We start from the raw sequence: 20,154 nt of genomic DNA, 5'->3' as shown, positions 1-20,154 counted from the left end.
GGTGGAATGTTTAACTCCTTAATGCAGAGCAGAGAGAGGAGCGTCCAAGCGCTCGTCACCTGTCCCTTTGCTTTATTGTCCTTAGACACTGGTCTCTCTCTCTCTTTGGCACTCATATGGATATTTATGGTTCTTACAGGGAATAAATACCCTTGACTCTATGGACATTTCCTCCTTGTTTTCATGTTTGAAGGGACTGCTTCAGAATACAAAGTAATTGACATTTTTGGAAAATGGTTATTAGTGTTTTCATCTATAACTCGCTAGTGTTTTTCTAGTAAAGCCTTTATATACATTTTTATTATTATGTCTTCTAGTATAAAGCATAATAAATGCATGGGAGTTTCATAGGAGACTGTGATACATTAAATCTTCCTGAATTTCTGAAATGTTTGGCTTTATATAGCCTAAAAAGATGCCCACACTGTGTATTTATGTTTCTAATTAAGACTACATATTACTTTGGTTTCTGTTTGACATTATTTTTTTTAGAGAAAGAGGACATTTTTCTTCCAAAATGGGTACTTTTAGACATACCTAAGCACAAAGTGTAAAAAATATTCAGTTCTTAAACTGTTCCTTCTTTAGTGATTTACAGGAACTGAGAATAAGTTGGGAAGTAGGGAAGGTGATAAATTGAGTACCATAGGATCCCTCTTTATCTTTTGAGAATTCATTAATTAGACCAAGTTTAATGTGACTTGGAGCTGAATCTCTAGGAGATAAATGTAAAAATATGCAGTGGAATGCTGTTCCCTCTGTCTCTCCTCTCTGGCATCTGCCCAGGCTCATGACAGATGACAGAGCTGCACCTCACCCGTGACCAGCCAGCCTGGAGCCTTATGCCTAGTGTCCCTGATTAAAACGAGAGATATGCCCGTGCAGCCAAGCCCCAGGAGGGGAAGCGTCAGCTCCCAGCATCCTCTTTCTCAGGGCCTGTGCCTTCTGCTCATTGTCATTTCCTTATTAGTTTCATGTAGGTTCACACAGCCCTGTGACGGGGCAGAACGGCTGGGTGGGGGGAGGGGGGCAGTAGGCTTCAGGAACCAGCAGTGGTGCCCCACCACCCACTGCCATCTCTGTGTGACTCAGCTGGCACTCAGAACACACTGCTTAAATCCATCTCCGTGTAACCAGACCTGTTACATCTTAGAATGAGAACTTCCCTTACAGATGTATTTACAGAGTGACTGGGTCACATCCAGGCAGAAATGGCCACCACAGGGCAGCCTAGGACAGGGATAACACTTACCTAACACCCACCCGCAAGGTCACCTAGCCCAGCCATCTCTAACAACCCCCAGATGGACTGTCCAACTCGGGAGATTCCTGCGGCGGCAAAGGTGTCATTGAGGATGGACAACACCCAGCCTTTAGGAGAACGCCGAATGTTCCACCTTGTCGTTTGGCGATGGATAATTATTGTCCGCACAACTCTGAGCGTGTGGGGAGGGAAGTCCTGCCCCCGACCTCCAGTCTCTGACCACCAGCGAGGCCAAAGAGCCTCTTATCTCTCCGCTTTGGGCTAGACCCCTTTATTTTTTAGAATTCTGTTGATTTTACTGTTAAGACTGACATATATTATCAGACTTCAGTAATGTGTTTGGTGCTTCTTAAAAAAAGTCGTAACTTCCAGACTATGTTCCCTTGTTGTTGATTAGTAAGTCAAGTACAATTACAAACATTCTTCAATAATATTTAAAAAAAAACAAACTGTCAAGCCTGTTTTGAAGGTCAGTGCATTTATGTGTGAACGTCTCCTGGGTCTCCTGCCGCCTCCCCACCCCCCGCCCCCCGCTGAGGTGTTATTTAATGCACGTCCTTATTTCCAGGGCAAAGTTTTCATTTACCGAGGAAAAGAGTATGAACGCCGGGAAGACTTTGAAGCTCGGCTTTTAACTCAGTTTCCCAACGCCGAGAAAATGAAGACGACGTCTCCGCCAGGCGACGAGATTAAAACCTCTCCCGGCCAGTGTATCCTTTAAGGCAGCCATGTCAGTGCACAATTGCAGTGCTGTTAGTTTAGAAGGGTGGGCGGACCCAGGGCCTCCCTTACACCCACGGTCCGTGCTCCCTGACGATCCTTAACACCTCACGTTAGATATTCAGTGCTTCACGGTAAAGCCCAAACTCGATTTGCCCCCGAAATTCCACAGGCCTGTGTCAGAGCAGATTGTAAGGTAAGCATCCCATTTTTCTTACCCAACATGAGGGTGGTGAGAGGCTGCACACAGATCTCTTACTAATAACTTCACGTTCTAAAGGATGGAGTTTAGTCTCTGAGCAGCTAACAGTGAAAGCTACTCTGTTTCTTTATTGCAAACAGTGAAAGAAGTCACCCATGAACAGAGGTGTGCGAGCACTGTCCGTTTCCCAAGGTCGGGAGACAAGGACAAATCAGGAGGGGACAGGGGCACCTCTTCATGCATATCCCAGGATGGGAGACTCCTAGCCAAGCTTTCCAGCAGGGCACAAGCCCGGCCCACACCTGCGGGCTGAGTCAGGATGCCCGGGGCCGCCTGAGTGTCCACATGCTACCAGACAGGACACTGGCCTGTGACATTTGTTCATGGTGGAGAACTGGGTGGGGGGTAAGAAGGACCCCTTCACCTTACAGCACACCAGTTACATAGCATGGGATTGTGGGGTGGATGTTAAAAGCCATGAGTCAACCTTCTGAATCTGAGTGAGATTTCATGCCGCGCCATTGAATTGTGCCTGACTTTGCAACGGTGTAGAAATGCTCTGCTTTAGATATTTCTTTGATGTTAACAGTTTTCTTTTCTCTTTGATCCATGTTCTAGTGGAAAAATTAACCCCTCATGATGGCCTAATAATGCCTAGGATCTGCTTATTTCATATCCCAAAGTTTGGTGGGCTGCGTTCCTCCACAAAATTCACTATTGTTCCTTTGATCTTTTATCAGCAATGATGGAAATCAACTAGGACTCTGTGTATTGATGAATGATTGCTTCCACAAGGCGAACATTTTAAGTTTTGCAACTTTTTACTCAGAGAGAGGCATTAAGCATGTAGTGACCTGCAGTGCATGCTCAGGGAGTTCCCCTTGATGTGGGCAGCCGTCTGCATTTGAGGGCAGGGGAATGGCTGCCCCTGCCACATGTGAAACCCACCCCTTCCCCAAGGGGACAAGGGACACTCCTGCTAACATGGACCCTTCTTGGTGGTCGCAAGATCTGCTTTTTATTGATCCGAGTCTAAAGTATTACAAGAGCTTTTTAAAAATAATGAAGACATAATTATTTAAGAGAAAAATTATGCAGGCATAAATGGAGGGCGAGGCCTTTTTCCTCTCTGCTTCTCCTTCTGTGTTGGCCTGTCTTGCTCTCACTTGGCCTCTATTCCCCCCTGAGGGCTTTCAGGGACGGAGAAGAGGCAAGAACTCAAGGTCATTTTTCCACCTGCCAACATCTCTCTTCCGAGGCTGGCAGGGAGAGGAAGCCACACAAATAGCAGTTTGGATCAAGGTTGGGGATATTTTAAGGGGCCTCTTGGGAGGCCAAACTTTGCATCTAAAAGCAGGTGGGCTGCTTTGCAGGTTAAATGTGTAATGATCTGTCTCTATACAGTTTTTACAGGGTGAACGAAGTGCAGCGATTTGAATATTCTCGGCCAATCCGCAAGGGAGAGAAAAACCCAGACAATGAATTTGCGGTAAAAAACAACCCCAAAAGCCCCCAAGCTGATTCCACCCTCAACAGAACTGCGTGTGGAAGTATGGCCTCGAAGGCCACCCCAGTGCAGCCTGGAGTGTCTGTGCATTAGGAGCAGAGTCCTCATCTATTGCCCCTGCACATGTATTGAAATGATGGACATTTCAGGTGCTGTCACTCAAGTCTCATGATGTTCTAATGAGATGACAAAATTATGTCCCTCCTGGGCTCTCTGGGGTCTTCCTCCAGACCCTGGTCCTGGAGCAGGTGCTAGTACCTATATTACTAACAGGCACACGGAGGTGCCTAGTGCTTAGTGGCTTTTCTGCAGGTGGCACACACTCAGGACATGAGATGGGCCGAGACCCCAAAGGTCACTCACTATCTAGTACCCAACACCTGAGCTTCGCTGAAGCACAACGCACCGAGGAGGGTTTCCCCCGGGGCGCTCCTAAGCAGTGGGCCCGGAAATTCTCTGTGGTGGGGCCATCCTGTGCATCTCAGGGTGTCAGCAGCATGCCTGACCTCTGCCCAGTGGATGCCAGCAGCCACCTCCCCAGTTGTGACGTCAGCGTCGCCAAATGTCTGCCCCCTGTTGAAAAGCACTGCTTTAGAGTCATGGAAATATTCAGTCTTGAAGCCCTTTTTAAAAATGTACATACAACTAGTTTAATGGATTCCATTTGGCAAAGGCATGAAATACTGCAGTTATTTTAAATGTTAACATTTCTCCCTCCTCCTGCCCTGAAAACCTCCTTTGGAAATCCCTAGGTAGCCCATATTTCAAGGAGGAATTAACCCCAAGGAGAACCAGGACTGTAGTCTGGGGCAGTGCAGAAGGTCAAAGGTGAATGAGCACCATGCTTCTAACCCAAAGTGAACCCAGAGCACAGCACTTCGAGCTAAGTTGCCTTCACTCCTGTTCCCCTTGGAAGTCCCATTTCCTACAATCTTCCTGCCTTTGTGGAAATGTCCGCAATCTCCAGACACAGCTCTTGAAGACCCTTGCTGCCCGGAGCCCAGTTTCCTGTGTGTCAACTAGGAGTTTGGGGTCAGGGAATTCTCAAGTCGTCCCCAGTTCCCACACCAGTTATTTCAAACCTAAGACCCTATTTCTGGGCTTGTGTGGGTATCCTGGATCTGTTTGGCAACTGGTCGCTGTGGCGTTGTCTCTGTAGGGAGGAGACCAGCCCCACCTGGATGCCAGCACTAAAGACGTGGCTCTGCGTGCAGCCTGTCTGTCCCCATCGCTGGGCACTAAGGCTGTGCTGCAGGGTCTCCACTGTACCGTTTACAGGCAGCTCCTGAATTTCCCACCTGCCTCTCACATCTGGCAGCTGTATAGACTCTTACGCCAGAAAGAAAGAACGCAAGGAGGTCAAGTGAATTGCCAGTGGCTGCGCAGCCAGCTGGGGCCGAGCTAAGGATAACTGCGGCTCTGGACGTTTGAGCTGCGCTAAGCCTGCGGGGCCGTGCTGCTTCTAAATGGCCCTAAATCCCCTAATGCCCCTGTTAGGTCCTCACACATGGGTGAGGCTTTCAGAAGCCATGGGATTTAGTTCTTCACATGCCTGGCAAAGCCTCAGGCTTCCAGAATAAGCATGAGAGTTCTTGTGGTAATGGGCAGCCAGGCTGGGGCCCTCTGCAGGCGGCCTAATTCTGCGGGCAGGCGGGGCCCTGGGGAAGCTCTCTGCCAGGCCTGAGAGCAGCGGGCAGCACCGGGCCTCCCAACCCTGCCCGGGGTGAAGCTCTGGGGACTGGGGCCACTGAGGAGGAGGACGGTGGGAGGGAGACGGGGCCTGAGCTAACCAGAGCCAGCCCTGACCCCGAGCTAGAAGCCCAAGGCCCCAAGTGCGCTGGAGGGGGAGGAAGCGCCGCAGGTGAGGTCTGCGCTGCGCTGTCAGTTTTCTAGGGCGAGGGCCTGAGGGAGCCGCTGTAGGGGCCAGCAGAGCATTAGGGCCCCACAGGAGGCCTTGGACAGAATCCCCTCACCCCCTCTGGAATCTAAGAGGTTGGGGATGCGCGCTTCCTAAGATCAAGTCCAGTTTTCTGGAATTGTTGATATTCCATTATGCCATCTATTTATATCAGGATCACTGTTGGCTGACGCAAACAGCTCAGTAACTATCCTTTACCGAGAGGTTTGCGACAGTAGAGCATCGCTGCACGGGGGTGCTCCGCAGCAAGGGTGGGGTAGGAGACTGCCTGCTCCCTCCACCACTGGGGTCTGGGCGGCCTTTAGACGCTGTGGAGCTACACTTACAGGCTGGAAACAATTCCCCGCAATGTGTAACATACATACTCTTCTATGAAGGATATGGATTATAAAGTGGCATTTTTAGTGAAAATATACATATACACACTTTTTAATACTTAGTGAGGAATCTTGAACAATAGGTACTAAACTGTTTAAGTAGCCATCTCTCTCGATTTTTGTTCCTTCCATTTACATATCTTTATTTTCAAATGTAAACATATATTAGTCATGTGAGAAAAAAATGTTAAGCTTAAAATACAGGTTTTTTGAGAATGTGAAAAGTCTCCCTTATTAAGCCCGGTTTTCCTTAGTGTGTTTGCCCTTTGAGTTACCTTCGGACCCAGGTGAGGATGACCTAAAACTCAGGCTTTTCCAAAAATCTCTTTGGAGGAAGCCCCTTGGTTTGACATCTAATAATCCTCCCTGACCTTCCCATTGTGTTTTCTTCGCCAAATACCAGGGAGGTGTACATGCTGGCCAGGAAAGCAGGGGACCCTCAAGTGTCTCGTGTGGCCCTCTGTAAGCACAGTGTGGCTTGTGTGGTACCATCTCAACGCAGCCTGGCCCACATGGAGCCCAGAGGGTCGTGTGTAATTTCTCCCAGGAAGAGCCCTGCACTACTGGGTGACTTCCCTAGTGAGGGCTTAGAAACCCCCATTAGGGCAGAAGCCATCAGCTGCGGACATCCTCCTCTTAACCCTGTGTTTTCCCTTTGCAGAATATGTGGATTGAGAGAACCATATACACAACTGCATATAAATTACCTGGGATTTTAAGGTGGTTTGAAGTCAAGTCTGTTTTCATGGTAAGAGCACCCCCAGAGGCATTGTACCCTTTCCTGTATGATGTGACACGCCCTCTTCACCCACACATGCCACCTGCCCCCGTCCCTCTGTGGCCGGCACACACACTGAAGACCCACATCACACAGACTTGGCCAGTCACCCCGCACGTGCCTCCGAGCGCCCCCTCCCCTCGTCCACAGACTCAGTGTAATCACAGCCAAGTCTAGCTTATGAGGAAACCAGGACTGAGATTCCATTTCCTCCTGCAAAATATTTAAATCAGTCATCGCTGTGCTGTTTTGACAGTTCTTTCTTTAACTAAATGAAAAGTTTAAGACAAGTTCCAATTTACATACACCTTTTAAGATCTTTCTTCCTGATGGTTTTATTTCATTTACATGACAAACAACTTGATTAATAGTACTTGCTCATTTCAAGTAAAAATAGCTGGAGAATATACCCCTCACTGGCACTTTTTAAAGAAGTAATGACTTGCATCTCTTTAGCTAAACTTTGCTTTTGCCTCCGTGGTGAGCTCTGGGACAGTTTCCTTTCCATGAGCTGATGGGCAGCAGGTTCCTACCAGACATATAGGAGCATCAAGGTAGTGGCAGCCGCCAAGATCTGAGTGAAATATGCACCTTTCGTTCCTGGGTCAGCCCTTTGTTTTCACCAGGCAGGATCCTGCCATCCATTTAGTTTACAGTGAAACTCCAGATCTGGTTCCAGGACACAGTGGGAACTGCTAGGCTGCACACCCTGTTTCCACTCTTGTCCTGTGTCCATCCGGTCTGAGTCCTGAGCCTCTGCCTGAGTGTGCTGTCCTCTGCGCCATGGCCACCCCATCCCAGGCGCCCTCCTTCTGCTCTGACATCCTAGGGCTCTGTGCCTGTTCCCCCTTAGACACTTTTCCTTTCTTCTCTGGGAATTCCCATTCTGTGTCCCTGCAGCACCCAGGCAGGCCCCGACTTATGGAAAGTGCAGGGGATAGGTGTCAAGTGGCAGAAAGGAAAACCTTTGCTGGCGCCACTTAGAGCTGGTGATGTATGTGTGCGAGAGCGGGCAGAGGCAGGGGCCCTTTGCATAGACGGCACTCATCCTCCTAATGAACGCTTCCCATAAGCCCTGTGCAGTCAGGTATTCGGGGAGCCGCCAGGATGCATGAGCAAGGAGCTTAACAGCCCAGGGACGGAGGGGGGCAAGCCCTGACCTTCTGTAGGGATGTGTCTCTGCCCCAGGATGTGTTTGCCATTTTTAACAAGCTCGGGGGGCTGGACACAGAACGATCCCAGAATGTGTGGCTGAAATCCTGCTATCAGCACCCCTCGCCCCCCTCGCCTGCCATGCACCTCCTGGGACAGACCATGGGGGCAGCGGCCAACAATGTTGGTTTGGTAAAAAGAGGAGACTTCATTCTTGAGGCAAATGGGATCAGCAAGGAGGAGTCGGCAGTCAGTTGAAGTGGAATCCTGCCCTGGAATATCCACTTGCTGAACTGATGTGCCTGGGATGGAGTATTCCAGGATCTGCAGCCAGGTACAGGGCGGGACAATAGTCCTAGAATCTGTGCTGTTCCGGGGCACGTGCCACCAGTGGCACCCTCACAGCCAGCACCTGGCCGTAGGCTGTGGGCACCCGTTCCCAGGCAGGCCGAGGAGCACGCAGGTCTCCTCCACGGTTACTTGGTGTCACTCCAGGGTTTAGTAGTGAGCAGAGTGGTCCTTTCTCTGACTGTCTCCACTCCCTTCCCTCCCCTCCACCTGGCAGACAACCCCCTACAGGCTGTAGCAGGAAAAAAGCAGGCTGTTTTACTCTGCCATTTGCAAAAGATGCCCTGCTCCTAGGCACGGGTGGATGTCCCACCTCCTTTGGGAGGACCGAAAGTGTCAAGTGCTGAAGTCACCCCTGGACAGGCTCCATGATCCGGCCTGTGAGAGTGAGGCCTGGTGGGAAGGTGCTACTGCTTTAACCCAGCCACGTTCTCATGGCCTTAGGACTGAGCCAGAGAGGAGCCCTGGGTTGGGCCAGGCCTCCAGAGAAAGGAGGGCGTTTGCAGGACAGGCGGAGGTGAGAGACGGTGTGGAAGGGAAGCCAGGAGGACACGTGGTCACCCCCCGGCCCCCCTGCACTGAAGGTCCTGCTGACCCCTGGCAGGTTTGCCTGTGAGGTCCCACTGGAGGTGGTGGTGTGCCCTCCACCCCTGCCCTGGGGCAGTGAGAGCTCTTCCTCCTGGAAGGGTAGGTGGTCGTCTGTGCAGCAAGGCCCCTCCTTCCCTTCCCTGACCAGTCAGGCCCAGGGGGGCCTGCAGAGTGCCCAGGCCTCCTGCCTCAGGGACAGTGGCAGGTTGCTCAAAGTTCTCTACATCCTTCACCCTCTTTAAAACAAGGAGGAAACAGGACTGTGGCTCAAGGCCTCATCTGTGGGGCAGGTTGTGTTCAAGCACCTTGCAGGCTGTGTGTTTCCCTGGGAATTTGCATGTGAGGGCCACATCTGTAGAAACCCATGATGGTGCCAGCTTGCCCGGCTGCTCTTGGTTGAGCCATAAGAGATTGTGCCTAAAATAAGCACTGGGAAGGAAGGTGCGCAGAGGAGGAGGAGCCGGCCCCACTCGGCCATGCCTCCCCTCTGGCAAGGCCCTGGGAGCCCGGGCCGTTGTCAGAGCTCCCAGCAGTGGGCGCAGCAACCGCCTGACTGCGCCATGTCCCCCGGCAGGTGGAGATCAGCCCCCTGGAGAACGCCATCGAGACCATGCAGCTGACCAACGACAGGATGGCTAGCATGGTGCAGCAGCACCTGGATGACCCCGGCCTGCCCATCAACCCCCTGTCCATGCTCCTGAGCGGCATCGTGGACCCTGCCGTCATGGGCGGCTTCGCAAACTACGAAAAGGCATGTGACACGCCAGCTTTCTCTTTACAGCCCTGTCCTGGGACAGTCTCCAAGCCCAGAACCCACACTGGTCCCACTGAGCAACCTGAGCAGTGAGTAAGACCGGGAGCACCCAGAGGGAGTCTCTGCAGGCTGTAGAAGGTCAGGGCCCAGCCTGAGGCACAGCTCCCTGGGCATTGTCCCCCTAGGCTGGGCTAATGGAGCTCTGGAGGACGACCCTTGGGTGGCTTGGAAGAGACCTGGGATCATTAAAGGCCAAAGGAATCAGCATATTTACAATAGGTGGGCAGGGCTGGTATTGTGGAGCCAGCTGGTCTCCCTGGAAAATATTTCGGTAGCAGTGGGCAGGGGTGTGGTCTAGACCAGGGGTCTGCACTGCAGCCTGCTGCCTGCTTTTGTAAGTCAAGTTCAGAGCATGGCCACGGCTGTTTGTTACTTTGTGTCTGTGGCTGTTTTCCTGATTCAATAAAGGCAGAGTTGGGGCCCTGCTGACCCCGGGTCTAGAGGAAGTAGAAGCCGAGGCAGAAGGGGCACAGCTGGGGGGCGGGCTGAGGGCAGAATTGCCCTGGACTGAGCGACGTTCTGCCCCAGGTGTCTTGGGCTTGGGGCAGGCCGTGTGGGGTGCAGGGTGGGGGTCACAGGCCTGTGAGCAGCTGGGGAGCTGTCCCCCAGCAGACAGTGATCCAAGTCAGCCTTGGCTTTGCTGAACGTCAGGGATGGGGGTGCCATCCTGGGTGTCCCTCTTGCCTGCCCATTCACCCCATTTGCTGCGTTTGACCACACCAGACATTTCACCCTGAGTGGCGGGAGGGTCCACCCTGGGGAGTGAGGCCTGTGCTGCAGGGCTGTGGGTCTGTTTGCCCAATGCCTGCTCCTGGGGAAGGCACCTGGTACACATCGTGGGTGTGAATAAAACGTGTGTGTGTGAGCAGGTGTACTGAGTGGCCCTCCCTGTCTCCCCCAGGCCTTCTTTACAGAGCGGTACCTGCAGGAACACCCTGAGGCCCACGATAAGATTGAGAAGCTCAAGGACCTGATTGCCTGGCAGGTAAACGTCCCGCTGCAGCCTTAAGGGCTTGGGGCTGGGCACACAGGGGTGGGGGGCAGAAAGCCAATTGGGCCAGCTCAGCACCCGCCAGCCAGAGTGCACGCAGCCATGTTTGTGCCTGGGTAAACCCATGCACCACTGCCGTGATTGCTCAGCCCCTAGGCTGCAGTCATGTATCTGAACTCCTAGAAAGTTCTTTCTTCCACATGGTCTGGTATATTTCTTCCCCTTGGTCAGTTTACCAGCTGCTAGAAAATCTGTGCTGTTGACAGGACAGAACTGAGAACCATGATATCTTAGCTGCGGTCTAGCCTATCCCAGAAAGGTGCTCGGGCGGATGCAGTCTGTGCAGAAAGCATAGCTGGGAAGCTGCCATGCACCCACTTCTCATATTCTCTCTGCCTGTAGTCAAGTTACAGGGAGGTGGGGTTCCCATGTGCATTTTCCCAGCTGTAATTCTGGGTACTTTTATGTTTCTACTCATGCTCATGAGGGTTTCTGAGTGTTTCCTTATAGGGACATGGTCTTAAAAGGGTGGATAGTTCCAGAGGTACCTTGTGTCCAGTTGGAAATCACCAGGCATGTACCTGTGCGTCTTGGAGCCTCTGTGAGCCTGACGTGGAGGGGACGGCCAGGCCTGGTTCTCACAGGAGCTCTGCCTGCCCTGGCCCTTTAGGCAGAGTTTCCTCCTGTCGGAGGCCAGGAGGGTGCTGTCTGGGCCTGGAGCCCACACACCAGGCTGAGTAAAGAGAGCTGAGGGAGGAGGGGGCCAGACCCTCCCTATGCCTGGCTGGCCAGGGTGTCCTGGACCACCTGCTGAGCTGGGGGGTCCCAGGTTGATTTGTGGGGCCCTGACACAGGTCAGGCTGCATCCTCTGAGGAGACATCTCTAGGGGTACTTTGACGCTGGCCTTCCCAGAGCCTCGCCTTAGTGGCTTCTCCATCATCAGCACATTGACCAGTGTGACCTCTTAGGGTGGACTGGGGCTGAGCTTTGGTTTCAAGCCCACTTACCAGTTATATATTTTTTACTGTGACAAAATATACCTAACATGAAATTTAGCATCTTAAACAATTTTGAGTGTACAGTTCACTGGCATTAAGTGCATTCATATTGTCGTGCAGCTGACCCCACCGTCTGCCTCCAGAACTTTTCCATCTAGCAAAAACTGAAATTCTGCACCCGTTAAACAATAACTCTCCATTCTCTCCACCCCTGGAAACCACCCTTCTACTATGAATTTGCCTATTCTAGGGACTACTCTAGGCAAATTCATAGTAGAATTTATCACTTAATAGAATTTATCACATAGTAGAATGTATGTGATAATTACTTACCACATAAGCAGAATCACATAGCATTTGTCTTTTTGTGACTGGTTTATTCCACTTAGCATAAGGTCTTCAAGGTTCATCCATGTTGTAGCCTGTATCAGACTTCCCTTCCTTTTCAAGGCTGAATAATAGTCCATTGTATGGCTATAATATATTTTATTTTATTATCTCTCAGTGGATACTTAGATTACTTGTACCTTTTGGCTACTGCAAATAATTCAGCTATGAACATGATACCTTTTTGATCCCCTGCTTTCACTTCATTTGAGTTTATCCCCAGAAGTGAGATTCTAGATCTACTTTTAATATTCTGAGAAACTGCCAGACTGTTTTCCACATCAGCTGCACTATTTTACAATCCCACCAGCAATAATGCACAACGATTCCAATTTCTCCTCCTCATCAACACTTACTATTTTCTCATTTTGATTTTTATTTTTTAGAATAGCCATCCAAATGGATGTTGCTTTGCCAAAAATCCATAGGTATTTGACATGTATTTGCCTTGGAATTTTTCTGTGGTAAGGGACCCTGGGAGCTGATCTCCAAGGGGCCTCACTGGCCAAGGATGGCTCTTTGCATGGAATGTAAGACTCATAGACAGGCTGTCTCCCTCTGTTACTAAAAAAGAAGGAGAGAGTTTAAAAGTCTGAATGATTCTATTTTAGATGTTGTAGAAAACCAAAAGAATACAGAAATCAAAACTCCACTGAAGGCTATAAAACCGTTCCTACAGAAAAACTACTTTGGTCTGCAAAAGTTCTATTGATTTTTTTTTTCTGGTAAGCTTTTACGGCAAATTGGATTTTAAGAGTTCCAAGTCCTACAGAAGAAAATAATTTGTTCCCCAGAGAGAACTTTATGTCAGCACTATGTCATCACCCCCAATAACTATATTACAGGATGAATTTTAAAGCAGCTCACAGGAAAGTTGAAAGAACAAATCCATTTTCTAGCCACTTCATTAAATCAAAGAGTGATAGGAAATACATATTCAAAACATTACCTGTGATTTTGCTTTCACTTGCAAATGTTTTGAAAACCCATATTTTCGTATGAGTAATTGAGTCCTACAGTCATTAAAAAAAGGAAGTTTGGGGTTGTCCGAATGCTTTTTCATTTTTGTTAGCTTGGTTTTTCCCAGAAGTTCCATCAGAGCAGAGAGAGGTTTTCTCTTGGGAATTCCAAGGACTCCTTGGCGGACTCCGTCACTGACATACAGGAAGCACATCTCAGTGCCTTAAATCAGCCGTGAAGACTGGCTGTGAAGTCCAGGCGGCTCCTTGCTCTGTCTTCGCCATCCCTGAAACAGGCTGGTGCTGGCCTGCTCCTTCGAGGTGGGACTGGTGCCCAGGGCCGGCTGCATGGGGCCCCTTCTAGGTTGACAGCTGACATCAGGTCATGAGCGAAGGCTGGCCCCTTCCTCAGAGGCACAGCGTGTCTTCCCCCAAATACACTGTCTTGTTGAACATCCCCTGCCAAGTGTCCCAAGATGAATCCATACAGACTCACATTAAACTACTGTGATGTACATATTTTTGTGTTGAAGTACACAAGGATGAAAGACCAAACTCATATATCATCCCCCGCTGGTGGCAGGCGCGGTGCTCCCAAATGTTCTGTGTGGCTGAAAGGCCAGGGATTGTGCAGGGGACACACAGGAGCAAACTTCCAATACAGCTCCGCCGTTCCGAAGAGCGTCTTTGGAGAGCAGGCTGCCTCCTAGCTTTAAGCAGCTCAAGGTGTGACTTCAGGGATGTCCTCGCCCTCTTAAGAGTTCTGGGAAACTCTTAAGAAATGAAGATGCCTGAGATCCACTCTAGAGCAAATCAGGGCTCTGGGGGTGGGGCTCAGGAATCTGCCTGAGAGAGTTTGATGCTCAGCTAGGTTGGAACCCATGAAACAAGGGGTCTCCAAAGACCATTTCAGGCCTTGGTCCACGGCTTCTGTTTACATATTAAGCACCGCATATACTGGCATGTTTGCACAGAGCATCTTCTCATGCATAGCTGCAGTTCAGCCCCAGTCAGACACAGAACAGGGTCAGGTCCCATCCTTGAAGAAGGTTATATCTGATCAACGACCAGAACCTGTCAAGGGGATAAATTCTCATACCCCATAAGTCTCACCTGCTAAAGTGCAGTTAGTGCAGCACCAGTGAGCCGACCACATCAGAAGGTCTTGACTGTAGCCCAGCGAGTAACTTCTCTGATGTCAAGAATCTGGCCAATGACGAGTTTTGTCAAACCATGAAAAAAAGCAGAAATGATTAGGCTGCATTTGGCACATTTGAGAAAGGTCCTTTCTACATCAAAGTGCTTTTACCATCTGGAGTGGCTATGCCTTAACTTTGAGGCAGTACCCCCATACCTGCCCTCACACCTGACAGATGCAGCTCATTTATTTACCACCCAGAAAAGTTGTCCCCAGCCTGCCTTTGCCGTCCCCCAAGGCAGAGCTCAGGAAGCAAAACGATCACTGGGCCTTCCTACTGCTGACCCTGAGCACACAGGCTTCAGCCCAGGGAAGCTGCCATCTGCGAGAGTGATTCACGTGGAATGTTAAGGGGTCCCATCTCTTTTGAAGTCTCACCTGCACACTGTCCTTTTGGCAAAAGCTGACTGGAAAGGGATACCTGGCATGTACCTGGGGTATGGGCCCAACTGTCAGCCAGACAAACTCTGTGTCGGTAAGCAGAGAGCAGGCTGGGTGGGCTGCAGACATGGGGGCGGGCTCACTTATTCCCGTCCTTCCTGGAGTACCAGGAGAGGTGACAGCGGCGTGCTATAAATGACAGCCAAAATACATTTTATGCATTGATTTGTCTTGATAAGATTTCTTGAATTTGTTCACATGAAATTCAATTGTGTACTTATTACCCCTCTTACTAATAAATCTGCTCATTTAGATTGGTGTTCTGTCATATTAGGAAAATCTGTTTTTAATCAGTATTTTGATTTAACTATAAATTATTAAGAAGAAGCCTCTTAGCTTGATTGCACTGAAGAGTATCTAACTCCTGGTCTGAGCCACGGGGGGGAAGCAAAAGCCAGGGAAAGAAAGCTTTTCCTATACCCGCCCCCCAACACAGTGACTCGGAGGGTCTGTGGGGCCGGGGAATAAAAATGTCTCTCTGAGACACTTTTAAAGGTCAGCTGCATCTCCATGCTCGGGAGTGAAGTGTTGGCGTGGATATTTTGTGACAGCAGTGTTGGCAGAGAAGTGATTATTTTTAGTTTTAAGGAAGAATAAACTTGATTTTCCTTTCCAAATAAGAATATCCTTCAGGACTATAGACCACAGATAATTAAATTTTTACATTTTGGAATTGGATTCTCAGTTGTCCATAAAGGCAATAGTCTCAGCCAAAAAATCTTTGCACTGGGACATGACCCTTTGCTAATAGATCAAACTACAGCTAAACAAATTCAAAACGCAGCTCATTCCAGACGCATGTGAGAAGCACAGATAAGCCTCTTCTGGGATTGACTGACAAATGGGAGTCAAGCAGAGCCCTCAAGTGTACGGCACTCCGTGTCCAGTTTAAAACACAAACGATTTTAATTTAAACATTTTAGTCTTTGGGGGTAATATGCCTGCTGATGAATTTGATCAGCTGTTTGATCGGCGAGCAAAGCAGTTGCTTTCTGCACGGTGCCACCCTGGCTCGTGTGTCCTCCTCCCCCTAGACAACACTAACCAGGGAATGTTGACCTGTGTTTTTCAGATTCCGTTTTTGGCCGAAGGGATCAGGATTCATGGAGACAAAGTTACTGAAGCTTTGAGGCCGTTTCATGAGAGAATGGAAGCCTGTTTCAAACAGCTAAGGGAAAAAGTAGAAAAGCAGTATGGTGTGCGAATCATGGTAAGTGGGCAGCTCTGCGCAAGTCGGGGCGGGGGGTGTCTTTGAGTCACACTGACTATGACAGGCTCACAGGGCAGAGTGACTGGGACATGTACGTGTCTCCTTGGGAAATGGGATTTAAGGGACCTTAACTCCTCATAAATCATCTGCCAGCAAACCAGCAGCCTTTCAATAATTAACAGTGTTGGGGTGCATAAGCATTCATAAATTTGCTTGATCACCAAATACTCTGCTCACCTGGGGTAAACACAGTCTACCATTAGTGTGGTGGGGCAGCTGGAAAATCTGGCAGGGGCCCATGCAACTCGGGCTGGTTCACAAAGACCACCCCTACAGTCATACACACACACGTGGGGTCAAGTGACACCCGGGGCAAGAGCACTCATGGCGTCCCAGAGACAGGTGGCGCCCTTGCCCGGTCCGAGGTCCGAGTCATTTAGGGGAGTTGCAACCGATTCCTGAGATCAGAAACTGTTAGCCAAGACTTCTCTGTTGAAGGAAGTGGTCACTGATCCGGCCACCCCACGTACACTGGAGATGGCCTGTGAAGGCCATGGAGAGGACCCTACCTGGAGAAAGAGGTCAGGAGGCAGGAATTTGAATGGCAGGCCGGAGGCCAGGGCAGACATAGCTGTGACCTGGGCAGCGGAGAAACTGTCAGGAGGAGCTGGAGGCATCTGCCCTCTGAAAGCCTGGAATGCCAGTCTGGATACAGGGCAGAAGTGGACTTTTGCCAAGAGCATGATGAAAGCATGGCTTGGGTTTCTTGACGATGCACAATATTGGATGGTTTAGGACTCACGGCAGGCTTCACAGCATCTTCATGAGCCATGTCTTAGCGGCTCCAGGGGCAAGGCCAGGCACGATAAATCAGATTGCCACGGTGGTGTGCGGCTCTACCCCTACGGTCTCTGGGGGCTCTGATGGGGCCTGACCTTGACTGCCCGTGGACCCCGGAGGTGTCAGGCACAGCACATGCGCAAGGCCTCCTCCCCATTGTTCAGGGATCGGCAGCAGAGGGCAAAGGGGACAGCAAGGCCTCTTCTAACCTACGAGGACCGCATTCCTGCTGGCACGGAGGGAGTGTGTGCGCAGTCTTCTGTTATCCTGCGAAAGGAAGGCGAGCTGCCCAAGTTAATCTGCTCCTCATAACACTTGCCTCTACTTGCTAGGGAACCAGGTGGCCAATGCGGTGTGCCATTTTTTGTCTTTTTTTGGCCCAATTCCATCAGTTTATTGTTCTTTGGCAATGCTCTGCTGTTCTGTCTGGTGAACTCACTTCTATTTTTCACACATTTATCTCATTTAGCAAACACTAATTGAGTGCTTACCATGTGCCAGAGACCTTTCCAAGCGTTTTGCAAATATGAACTTGCTTAACCTGTGCAACACTGTGAAGGAGGCACCATGGCCATCCCCACTTTGCAGATGGGGAAATGAGGACACAGGAAGGCCAACTAGTCCAAGGTCATACACTACATACACTAGCAAGTGGCAGAGCCCGAGTCTGAACCGTATCAGTCGACCTCTAGTGTCTGTACTTTTAGCCCCTGCTCTGCAGTTTACACAGTAGAGCTGGCCCTTCTTTTCCCACAGGCTTGGAGACACCTAAGAGGCTGGGATGCAGGGAGGGTCAGTCAGCTGTGATTACAGTCCATCCTCTCCCACCATCCCTACACCTGCCAGCCAAGGCTGGGCCCCAGTGCCTGGGAGCCCAGGGCCTGGTGTTCATCAGATGAGAGTGTGTTTGGCCCTGGGCCCAGCAGGAGGGCATGAACCTGACTGAGCCAAGAATAACATGCTGCTGGGCTGTGGTCTGAAAATGCAGCAGGCGGAAATCCGGGGCTGCCTGTCCCGCCTCCCCAGAAGCTGCTGCAGGTGAGAGGGCTTGGGAATCAGGGTGCTCCCCTGCTGGGCCACGCTGGAGGGCCCTTCTTGCATGGCAGGATCCTTGAGCAATGCTTGATGGCTTTGGAGCTGGCAGCTCATTACAATCAGAGTCGAGTGGCAAGGAGAGTTTCGGAGTGCATCAGAGTGCAGCTCTTCCAAAGTTTGACGCCACTTTTAATTCTTTCTAAGAAATAAACACTTGTGAAATATCCAAGTTTCCTTTCCAAGTGAAAAGCCTCCTCTTCGGTCAATCGCTTAGTGTATTTGAGAAGGACAGAAGCCTGTCTGGCTCAGCAAACTCCCTTCATATTTCTTTCACTGCTGGGATTCATACTTTCTGGGAATGCTTGTGTTGGGCACAGGGAAAAAGGCAAGGCAGGAAGGTGGGGGTGTTGTGAGGGCGTCAGGGATGTCCCCCTCTCAAGGACAGGTTTCCCCTGTTCCGAGCCAGCCATGCTTGGCTGGCAGTTAGCAGTTCCCACTGCATCCTGAGATAGCATCCTGTCCTCCGAACTTCCCACTTTGTCTGCAGGGGCAGCCAGGGCATCCCAGAGCCCAGCAGGGACTGGTCGAGCTTATTGGGAGGGCAGTCCAGGCATAGAATTCAGGGTGCATTTCCCGCCCTGAGATGCTTTTTCTCGTGAAACTGCCTTCCTGCCTCCATCCTGGGACCCCAGAGGCAGGCTCTCTTGAGCAGGCAGAGGGACAAGCGATGCCCCTGTCATCCTCAGAGAAATGTGACAATGAAAAGCATCTGGATGAGTCTTTGTCATCTTCTCTACTTTGGAAACTTGCAAGCATCTCAGAATACTTTAAAAAGCAATATAGTATCGTGGACACTAACAAATGGAAACTCATCCCATGCTCGTGGCTAGGAAGAATTAATACCGTCAAAATGGCCATCCTGCCCAAAGCAATGTACAGATTTGATACAATCCCTATCAAACTACCAGCAACATTCTTCAATGAACTGGAACAAATAATTCATAAATTCATGTGGAAACACCAAAGACCCCAAATAGCCAAAGAAATCCTGAGAAAGAAGAATAAAGTAGGGGGGATCTCACTCCCCAACTTCAAGCTCTACTACAAAACCATAGTAATCAAGACAATTTGGTACTGGCACAAGAACAGAGCCACAGACCAGTGGAACAGATCAGAGACTCCAGACATGAACCCAAACATATATGGTCAATTAATATTTGATAAAGGAGCCATGGACATACAATGGCGAAATGACAGTCTCTTCAACAGATGGTGCTGGCAAAACTGGACAGCTACATGTAGGAGAATGAAACTGGACCATTGTCTAACCTCATACACAAAAGTAAATTCAAAATGGATCAAAGACCTGAATGTAAGTCATGAAACCATTAAACTCTTGGAAAAAAACAGGCAACAACCTCTTCGACATAAACATGAGTGACCTCTTCTTGAACATATCTCCCCGGGCAAGGAAAACAGCAGCAAAAATGAACAAGTGGGACTATATTAAGCTGAAAAGCTTCTGTACAGCAACAGACACCATCAATAGAACAAAAAGGAACCCTACAGTATGGGAGAATATATGTGTAAATGACAGATCCGATAAAGGCTTGACGTCCAAAATATATAAAGAGTTCACACGCCTCAACAAACAAAAAACGAATAATCCAATTAAAAAATGGGCAGAGGAACTGAACAGACAGTTCTCCAAAAAAAGAAATACAGATGGTCAACAGACACATGAAAAGATGCTCCACATCGCTAATTATCAGAGAAATGCAAATTAAAACTACAATGAGGTATCACCTCACACCAGTAAGGATGGCTACCATCCAAAAGACAAACAACAACAAATGTTGGCGAGGCTGTGGAGAAAGGAGAACCCTCCTACACTGCTGGTGGGAATGTAAATTAGTTCAACCATTGTGGAAAGCAGTATGGAGGTTCATCAAAAGAACGCAGCAATCAAGTTTGAGAAAGACAGATGCACCCCCATGTTTATCGCAGCACTATTTACAATAGCCAAGAATTGGAAGCAACCTAAATGTCCATCGGTAGATGAATGGATAAAGAAGATGTGGTACATATACATAATGGAATACTACTCAGCCATAAGAAGAGGGAAAATCCTACCATTTGCAGCAACATGTATGGAGCTGGAGGGTATTATGCTCAGTGAAATAAGCCAAGCGGAGAAAGAGAAATACCAAATGATTTCACTTATCTGTGGAGTATAAGAACAAAGTAAAAACTGAAGGAACAAAACATCAGCGGAATTACAGAACCCAAGAATGGACTAACAGGTAGCAAAGGGAAAGGGACTGGGGAGGATGGGTAGGTAGGGAGGGATAAGGGGGGGAAGAAGAAGGGGGGTATTAAGATTAGCATGCATGGGTGGGAGAAAGGGGAAGGCTGTACAACACAGA

At 49.5% G+C, this 20,154-nt stretch overlaps 1 protein-coding gene across 2 annotated transcripts in view; it reads left to right on the top strand.

The window, feature by feature from the left end:
- Positions 1 to 20,154, top strand: part of DOCK1 (dedicator of cytokinesis 1) — a 466,830-nt gene that overhangs the window by 425,381 nt on the left and 21,295 nt on the right. For both annotated transcript variants that reach the window (XM_073240131.1, XM_073240130.1), the window contains exons 41-47: positions 1,833 to 1,974; positions 2,102 to 2,180; positions 3,591 to 3,675; positions 6,650 to 6,736; positions 9,429 to 9,605; positions 10,570 to 10,653; positions 15,716 to 15,853. In XM_073240131.1, coding sequence (XP_073096232.1) covers positions 1,833 to 1,974; positions 2,102 to 2,180; positions 3,591 to 3,675; positions 6,650 to 6,736; positions 9,429 to 9,605; positions 10,570 to 10,653; positions 15,716 to 15,853 — 792 coding nt within the window. The remainder of the gene's footprint in view (positions 1 to 1,832; positions 1,975 to 2,101; positions 2,181 to 3,590; positions 3,676 to 6,649; positions 6,737 to 9,428; positions 9,606 to 10,569; positions 10,654 to 15,715; positions 15,854 to 20,154) is intronic.

This window comes from Manis javanica, chromosome 7 (assembly GCF_040802235.1).
Source record: "Manis javanica isolate MJ-LG chromosome 7, MJ_LKY, whole genome shotgun sequence".
NCBI classification, from domain to species: domain Eukaryota; kingdom Metazoa; phylum Chordata; class Mammalia; order Pholidota; family Manidae; genus Manis; species Manis javanica.
Note: the sequence above shows the minus strand (reverse complement) of the source record. Positions and strands in the feature narration are given on the sequence as shown.